This window comes from Nuphar pumila, chromosome 5 (assembly GCF_984573655.1).
Source record: "Nuphar pumila chromosome 5, dmNupPumi1.hap1.1, whole genome shotgun sequence".
In the NCBI taxonomy this organism is placed as follows: Eukaryota; Viridiplantae; Streptophyta; class Magnoliopsida; order Nymphaeales; family Nymphaeaceae; genus Nuphar; species Nuphar pumila.
In genome coordinates, this window is record NC_143253.1 from 7,129,056 (window position 1) to 7,138,254 (window position 9,199).

Below are 9,199 nucleotides of genomic sequence, written 5' to 3' on the forward strand. Positions count from 1 at the left end.
AGCAACCATGACCTTGGGGAAGAAGAAAAATCACTGGGTCACAATAGGCTTTAAATTAATTCGAAGATATGGATCACTTGGGACTTGGTCAAAGGTCAAATTAATTCAAAGATATGGATCACTTAGACATGGATATCAATCAATGACGCTCAAGTCGTAATCTGAAGTCAACCTGAGTTCCCATCATTCGCTTGGAGTGTTTATTTCACCACTTTTCATACGAAAGAGACACTTTCATATGAAAAGATGGGCAATTTCTCACAGGGATGCTAGGCTTAATCAAACGCCCGGGGGAAAAGCAGATGTGGTGTTCACATTCTTTCATGTGAAGCACCATGTCTTGTATGGAAGTGGCATCGCACCCGCCAAACCACCCATGGGGAAGCAATTTCCCACATGGGAGGGAATTTCATAGGACCTTGCTTTCCGACGGCTGAGAGTGTGTAACAAACAGCCCTTAGGTTGACTTGATTTATCCATTGTGGAACTGGCTCAAGTCATTCAAGTCCAACTCAAGATGCCCATAAAATCCTTAGGGACTGCCCTAGCAAAGGAAGTTTCCAACTTTTTTTTTATATTTACACAGAAACCATCCAAATGATCAAAGACCTAGTTGCACTATTGATTGTTACTTTATCAATAAAGCATTTTTATTAAAGCATTTATAGTATTTATTTGTATTTGTAGATATTTTTAAAGGTTTTTTAAAGTTAAAGAAAAAAATTCTTAAGACTTACGCCTCGCTTCAGTTTTTGGTGAAGCGCTACACCACAACGCTTTTCACAACATTGTATGATGTTGTAGATCACCGCGATGATGATGAGCACCGAAGGGATGCGGCTAGATATGGTGTTCGGTGACGTGAAAGGCTTGTGCCCTCATTGTAGAAGCCTTGAACATTGAAGAAACATGTCTTCCTCCTCTTATACCAAATGATATCAACCCGTGGGAGAGTCGCTATCTTTGAAACACAGGTGTTGGTTGGCGGCAATGGAGGTGATGAGGTAGGCATGAGAGATGGTAAGGAAGGGGGATGCATGAGAAAAAGAAATGGCTAAAGGAGGTGTGGGGGAGAGAGGGAGATAGAGACGGATGGATGAGTTATGGAAGAGAGGGAGACATAAGGGGGGAGATGCGTGAGAGGGGGAGAGATCTCCTTAGACAAGAGTCCTAATGAGACAATTTTCTTCTTACAAAGAAGTCAAATCCTACCAAAAGGTAAGCCAAGAAAAACTCTTTACTAATAAGATAAAAATCAAAGTAACACATTATGATGCTTAAATAGAAGTGAAAACGTGAAAGAAGGAAAGAAAGCATGAAAGAAGGAAATGAGACACAAATGGAGGAATCCAAAATGGCCATCCCTACCAAAGGAGGATATGCATTCCCATTTTTCCCCTGAGAGGGCACCACTGTTTCCTTCCCATTTGCCCCTAAGAACCAGGAATTGTGCCATTTTTGCCCTTGCATATCTTTTCAATTGCCTCTATTGTCGTTCTTATTTGTAAAAGATCAGATTATCCCTTATCCTAACCTCAATTTTCACTTAGGATCAACATACCCATTTACCTAACAGAGATATCCAAATCCACTAACCTATTCTATTCAGGTCGAGATGCTATCGCTCTCTCTCTCTTATTTTTCTTCACCCCTCCTACTACCGAGGGTGGGAAGGGGGAGGTTTGACAGGAAAAAAAAACGAGTATCGGTTTCAGGTTGGGTCTTAGTTGGACCCGACCCAACCCACAAGCCCACATACCCGTGCCGCACTCGGTACCGTACTCGTGTCGGGCCGTGTGGACACGGGTACGTGGCCTGTTTTGCCTGTGTCCCGGTGACAAAGTGTTGAAGATGTTCTCTCACCAGATCACTAGACACATCACCCTCTAATGAAGCCGCTTCAGCAGCAACCACAGAAGATAATCCTACAGCCTCGCCTACACTAAATTCAGAAGCCAGACCTTGGTCGTCCTGACTATGAGAATCAGACATACGTGTCTCAGGAGCTGAAAGGTTAGCATGTTCAGTAACTTGGCTCCCTTCCTGCTGCATTTCTCTAGAGTAGCCCCCATTTGCAGATGCATCTATGCATTTCCACTCCTCAGCTTCTTTTCCACCGACTTCAGGTCTGCAATTATCATTGTTAGGTTGATTAGCTGCCTCTCGCTCCTTGGATACATCAGCTGGAGTTTGACAACCAGGACATTCTACCATACAGTTCGGATCAGTCACTCCCTCTTTTGGCTTCTCAACCGGAGCAGTAGTCACCGTGTTCTCCTGCAGGGAGACCAATTCCCTTGCAACCAACTTTCTGATCTCACGAACAGTTGGATGAAGTCCCTGAGACGGCAGAACCAAACATTCAGCTCACGAAAGAAACACATCACCAGTAACTATAAAAGCAAAGTAAAAGGAACAATTTCAATAAATAGCAATTCAATTTAATCACACAAGAAGAAAATAAAATTTTACCTGTATGGTGTCCAGTTGCAGAAGCAAATTCATAATGGTCTCTCCAATCACTGATTTTTCCCTGTCATTAGCTTGAAGCTTCCAGGAGGCTTCCAGATTATGAATCTTCTCTCTGATTTCATTAGCCTGCTGTTGGATTTTCTTAATATGCCTGAGTTTCTTAAGAGGCTCCCATTTCCGCACCACAAATCCACAATAAACAGACTGGATAAGAAGAGCAGCATCTTCCTTCAGTTTCTTCTCAACCTCCACTGCCTTCTGTTGTACAGCCAGGGCTGCCACAGTACTTGATTCTGCATTAGAGTCCCCCTTCTCCGTAGCCACAACCTTCTTTTCTGCTGGATGTATTGCATCATTCTCTGATTTGTCATTATTGTCAGTGGCCGGTCTTTTGTTCTCGTATATTTCTTTCTCCACTATTACATTTTCTGGTTCTTGTTTGACATTCTTCTCTTCCACAGGAAATACCTTTATTTCCTTCTTTTTATGAGCCACATCTGACATCTTATCTTCTACAACCTGGGATCTCCCAGAAGAGTTCTGTAATTGTGCCCCAATTCCCATCTTCTCACCAGGTGGACTAGGAGACCTCGAACTGACATTCTTTTTCTTCTTGGGTAAAGGGCCTAACCTCAAGCAAATAGGTGGCAGTTTAGAAGTGTTCCCTGAAGACGGAGGATTCTTTACCTTGGGAGATTTGTCCCCTCTGGTTTCTTCATTCTGTTTAGCAATCCCATCTTTCAGCTTTGTTTCCTCCCATGCAACCCCTGCTGGTGCACCATTTTCACAATGTAGTTCAGTAGCCACCTGTTTATCTGGGAAATTTATGCCCTCGAGAATCCTCACAGGAATGATCTTCAGTTTCATAGGTTCTGCTGCAACTCCAGAGTTCTCTTTAACCTTTTCTGGTTCTTTCTTCTCAACATCCTCATGCTTGTAACCAGGCATCCAGATGACAGGAAGTTGCTGCTCTGTCTTCTTCTCTACACCATTTCCATATTGGACATTGTCCTTTGCTTCCACAGGCAACCGGCCCATCCACGTCCTTGAATCTTTTTCAGATGCCTGGCCATTCTCATTGTTCATCCAGACAGGAGGAATCCACACTACAGGATAAGGGCAACTACACAGATCAGGAAAATTGGAAAGCCAGTTTTCTTCAGGTTCTTCCTTTTGCTCCTCTACTTTCACATTGTTTTTATCCTTCAAGCAACAGGTATGATTGGAGCATCCACAGCAGTGGTTCATATTACTTTTGTTGCACTCATAATGACCACGGTCTGCTGTATAGTGAGGAGGGATAACAAAGTGAGTAGGCTGTGGTTGGGGATGAGGAGGATAAGGTCCATAGCAATATAAAGGTGGAGAAGTCAGTAACTGAGGCTGTGGTCCAAGAGAGTATCCAGGTGGGTACATATGACTGTGACAGCCATAGCATTGTGGTGAACGTTGCCATGGTTCATACCCAACAGAAGGCTTCACAAGTTCTCCTTTGTTGCAAGGTGACATGCCCCCAAAGGCCGGTTGATACTGACTATAAGGCTGAGGGTACCAATCTGAGTATCTGTACACAGGAAACATTATGCTGGTAGCACGAGTCTAAGTTGAAGGTGGACTTGCTTGCCTAGAAGCAAAATCCCGTGGATAAAACACGAGAGACCGTTTTAATGTACCAAAACCACAAGCTTCTTTTCAAAACTGCAGAAAGAGAACCACTTACTATGTTAGCAGACAAAATTTGCAAAAGATGAGATATAGCCAATTACACAGAATGTTGACAGTGAAGAACAAAAAGGAAAAGAAAATATTTTACTTGTATACTCAACCATATTAAGGAGTAAAACTAACGTAATAAATCAAGAAAAATAATAAACAAAAGCTACAATATAAGAGTGACTGAAATGTTGTGGTTAGCAGAATTCAGGCAGCCATGCGTGATGCATATTCAACTGTGAAGAATGAATGAACACCATGATGGAGGCAAAGATGGCTGAAAACCTGGCCCCCAGTCAGAGGGTAAAATCATGGATTAATTACTATACGCAAAACAGTACCAAAACCAAAAGATGCACTGTCACCGCATTCGAGCTTAGTGAGAATCCTCAGGGATAAATTAACTCCAGCATGTGAGAAACCGAGGAAATAACATATCTTGTTCCCATATGCTTTTTCCAACTTATCCAAAAGTAAAGATAAAAACGAAGCCAACGTTTGAAACCAACTTGCACATGAATATTTGTTGAAAAAAAGCAAATATATATGAGCTACCTGTTGATTGTGGCTTGAATGAGTCCCTATTGGACTAGGATTCACTTTGCCACATAAAGAAGTTTCTTTTGGACTCTTGTTTAGAACCTCATATGATATGGAAAATTTGAACCCTATTAAGTTTTTTGATGGATAAAGACTCTACCTTTGGGAATCATAAATAAAGGTTGTGCCCTCTTTTGAAAAATGAGGAGAGGTACTTCTTGGCTTAAGAGAGAGAAAAAAGAGAGTATATCTTTTGGTGTTGAAAGAGGGTGGTTTGGATCTCTTGGGCGGTTCTTCGATGCTTGGAGCTTCTCTTGGATTTTGAGAGAAATATGAGAAAGAATGTGAGGGCTTCTTCTTGGTGAGTGAGATAAAGTTTTGAGTTGCATGAATCGAACCTCTTGATGAGTTAAACAACAAGTGCATTCGTTCTCGTTTGTGGCTTTATTTATTCTCTCTTGTATGAGTGATTGATTATATTAATAAAGGCTCTCGGTACTCTTCCCATGGATGTAGATGGTTTTGTTGAACCACGTAAAATCCTCTTATCTTGTGGTTATTTGTTTTTTTGTTGGTTTTATTGTGATTATTTATGTTCTTTAATCGCACAATATCAAATCCCACCTAGTGTGATTCTGAGCACGGGCCCCAAAATCACAAGTGGTATCAGAGCTATTGGTTATAAGCAAGATGAGATATGGCCTCAAGGGTGATGAAAATTAAGTTTGAGGTGGAGAAATTTGATAGCAAAAGAAATTGTAAGTTATAGCAAAGAAGAGTTAAGGATTTATTGATTGAACAAGGTGTTTACAAGGCAAAAAAAAAACAAAGAAAACTTTGTTGCAGGTGGAGCAAGAAGTTGAAAAGAATGGAAGGGGTGATGATTCTTCACAAAGATCTTCTCAGGTTCAATTACGAAATAACTTATTGCAAAAGGTATGTTCAATTTTAGAGAAATATTACTCAATCTCATGGGCAATGCCCACGGGATGATTATGCAATAGTGTATGTTTTGTCAGCTAAATACGTAGGTTCGTGCATGAAAAATATGACTTCTACAGGTGAAAAAGGTAAAGCAAAGAAGATTACATAGTTCACGGTTGGCAGGAACTTGGTCCCCTTTATGGGCTAGCTTACTTGAGCCCCAAGGAGGAGGTGTTTAAATAGAGTTGGTTGGAGAGCATTCAAGCCAAGGTGAAGAATGTTGATTGTGGCTTGAATGAGACCTTATTGGACTAGGACTCGCTTTGCTACATAAAGAAGTTTTTTTTGGACTCTTGTTTAGCCATACGAGGTTCTTTGATGGATAAGAACTCTACCTTTAAAAATTATAAATAGAAGGTGCGCCATCTTTTGAAAAATGAGGAGAGGTACTTCTTAGCAGGCCAGCATCATTGAGACTAGAATTATTAAGCTTTCTATCACCAGTACTTTTATGTTTTTCTATTAAATTAAGTGTACCCTCCCAGGCAGTCAATCTCCCCCAAGACTCCAGTTTCCTTCAACAAACTACTACTAAAAGTGCTCTATGGAAATGCCAATTATCATAACATCTAATTCTTCCGTTTCGCTTTTTCACCATGACCTCTTTCAGAACTTATCAATAAATGACAACCCCCTTCAGGTTTCATGAAGAAGAATAGCCAGGTTACTTGCTGTATCGGTTATAAAACTTACACACTAAATCTATCCAACCCATTGACAATATGAAACTCAACCCACAATCCCGAGTACCTCCTCAGGGCACATCAACGACAACCTGCCTAGCATTAGTCAGCAACACCCTCAGTCAGCTACAAGAGACAAATCTCCTCTTCTCTTTCGTGATCAACAATATAAAGGAACTATGCACATCTACCACCACGAATAGCACACCAAAAAGGTAGATGCCATAGAATCCAATCCAGCAACATCATAAAGGACACCAGATTTCATGGGATCTATTGATACAGTCCATGTTAACTGCTAGAAATCAAAGCAAAAGTTTTCAAGCACAGATAATGGGCCAGATACTTGAATTTAAAACACCTGCCCTAACACTGTGAAAGGACAGAATTTTAGGACAAAATATTAGATTTTTATTCCTAACAAACAACTAGTGAAAACCCAACCCTGGATACAAGCCAGATCCTTGAATATTGTAGGCCAATTAACCAACGGAATACATAAAAAATTAGCTTCCGCAGAAAAGATGAGATTTATTAAACAACCATTGTCCTATAAAAACGCTATAGAACCTCTATGTTGAAAAATGATTCTTCGGTAAGCACAGTTGAAAGCAAAAGCAAAAGCACAAGTATTTCAACGCAACTGGGTTGACTGTGGCTAATCTATAAGAAAATCTACAGAAAAAGAGGAGAGTAATTCAAAAAGATACAGTTCCTTAACTTCCATGGAAATAATTCATATTGAAGAATTAGCAAATACCCCGTATATGTATATCAATACTTAAAACCTCTAAAAAAAGAAAATAAAGTACAAAACTTAACAACCATTGGAACGAAGTAAGATCAATATAATCACAGAAACGCACGCAAACTCAAGCACCAAATATCCTGAGAAAATGCAAAGATTGATTTATTCAGGAAATAAGATTAATCACACTATTTCACATCCACCCAACAAAAAAAGAAAAAGAAAAGGGGAAGAAAAAAGAAAAAGAAATTTTTCCTTCCAACTCGATGAATACGTAACCCAATCCCTACACAAAATGATGCTGCAAGAATTCGAAGACATCAAATGCCAAACCCCTAAAAAGGAGAATGAGTTCTACATAACGATCAAAGAAATAAACCTACAAATGATGAACATTAACATCTACAAAAATTTCAGGACATGAAAAAAGCCAAAAACCCCGAAAAGAATATCCGATTACAGATAAAAATCAAAGAAATACATAGATATCGCAAAAAACACAATTCAGAATCAAACAGACGAAGATAAACCGATTACAGAATAAGATTAATCTGGACGATCTGTACATAACCAAAACATATCTATTCACATTGACGAGTACATATTTAACTCCGATCCCCAAGCAGACAGAAGAAAAAAAAGCAAAATCCATGGCAACAATTAAGCAAATATATATCAAGAAAACTACAGAAGTCAGCATGGAGATCAACGAAATGGACGAAAAGCACTACACCGATCACGAAATCGCACACAAACCCAAACGACGAAATTGTGCACAGATTGAAACGATAGAGAACGCGTACTAAAGACTTACGAATAGATCGATCTTCTATTGAAAACCCTCCGATCCGGCCCACGTACCGAATAGACAAATTATCGGCTCGAGCGTGCGGCAAAATCCTAGAAAAGATGAGCGAATGGACTTTGTTTCTCTCCTCCTCGCGATCTTCTGAGAGGGAGGACGGCAGGGAGAAGGGCGTTATATAGGAGCGTCCCTTCGCGCCATCGAGATCGTTCCCGCCCAGGTCCTTCTCGAATTCTTCTGCCACGTATCACAAGATACTTTGTGTCAATCCACGTGTCAGTCTTTCTCGAATTTTCCTTCGCCAAATCAGCCGTTCTAGAACCGTGTCATATAAATATCGGCGATGTTTGGATGGTCCAAGGGTCCCCGAAAAATGCGATATTTTGAAAACTACAATTGTTTTTAAAATAGTCAAAATACTTTTATTTTTTTATATGAGTGCTGTGAAAAAAAAATCTTAATTTTTCGTATTTATATATTCTATATGAATTTATTTTTGCCGATAATTTTCTAAGATTTTTTTTTTCAAAGAACTGAAATTTTAATTTATCAACAAGATCTTTTCGATAACGATATTTATGACATCGGGTTCGAAAGAGTGGAGCTGGTGAGAAGGTGAGCTTGACTTCATAGCGTGCTAAAATAGGTTCAGCTGGAATGCGCCAATGAATAGGATTTGGATCCAACATCTGACTGAATTCAAGTCCGGTTGGTCAAGGAAACAGTAAAGCAACTTGAATTTAGTAAATAATTGCATTAAGGTTTGGTATACATATTTGTGTCTTACGTGACAAACACATTCTTAGGGTCCGTGTGGATGATGGGGGCAAAACCTGGTTTTCTTAACCTGTTTGGGTGACCAAAACCCAAGTTTTTGGTCATCAAAAACCAAAAAAGAAAAAAAATGCTGCCCATTTTTTCCTAATAACTGTAAAAACAAAAACTTTTAAAAAAATATAGTTAGTCTTTTTTCGATAGGTGGCTAGCCAAAAAATGGCCGGCCACTGAAAAAAATAAAATAAAAAAACATTATTCAGTCATAAAAAAAAGAATTAAAGCAAGCTTTTCTGGCCATTTTCAGCCAGTGGCCAGTTAGAAATGACCAGACAATGGTTAGGTGGGGAAGGTGTAGGGTGGGGGGTCGAAGAGGGTGGAAAAGCCCCTTCCCAATAAACTCATTTTTCAATTTGGTGGGGGAGGGTTTTTTTTCATTTAACCATGTTTTGAAAAAAACATGGCTTTGAAACCAGGTTT

General features: G+C 39.8%; 1 protein-coding gene across 1 annotated transcript; it reads right to left on the minus strand.

The window, feature by feature from the left end:
• Positions 1-428: 428 nt before the first annotated feature.
• Positions 429-8,088, minus strand: LOC149836633 (BAG family molecular chaperone regulator 6-like). Its single transcript, XM_090005494.1, has 3 exons — positions 7,955-8,088; positions 2,473-4,170; positions 429-2,340 (listed from the first exon to the last, which is right to left on the minus strand). Exons 2-3 carry the CDS (start codon positions 4,051-4,053, stop codon positions 1,636-1,638), a joined length of 2,286 nt encoding a protein of 761 aa, XP_089861620.1. The 5' UTR covers positions 4,054-4,170; positions 7,955-8,088; the 3' UTR covers positions 429-1,635.
• Between the last annotated feature and the right edge of the window lie 1,111 nt (positions 8,089-9,199).

What these genes read in the sequence shown, in the direction of transcription:
- LOC149836633 (XM_090005494.1), bottom strand. Translation starts at nt 4,053, where the DNA reads ATGTTTCCTGTGTACAGATACTCAGATTGGTACCCTCAGCCTTATAGT. An exon ending in TGCAACTGGACACCATACAG is followed by an intron (nt 2,341 to 2,472) that starts GTAAAATTTTAT and finishes CTGCCGTCTCAG; the next exon opens with GGACTTCATCCAACTGTTCG.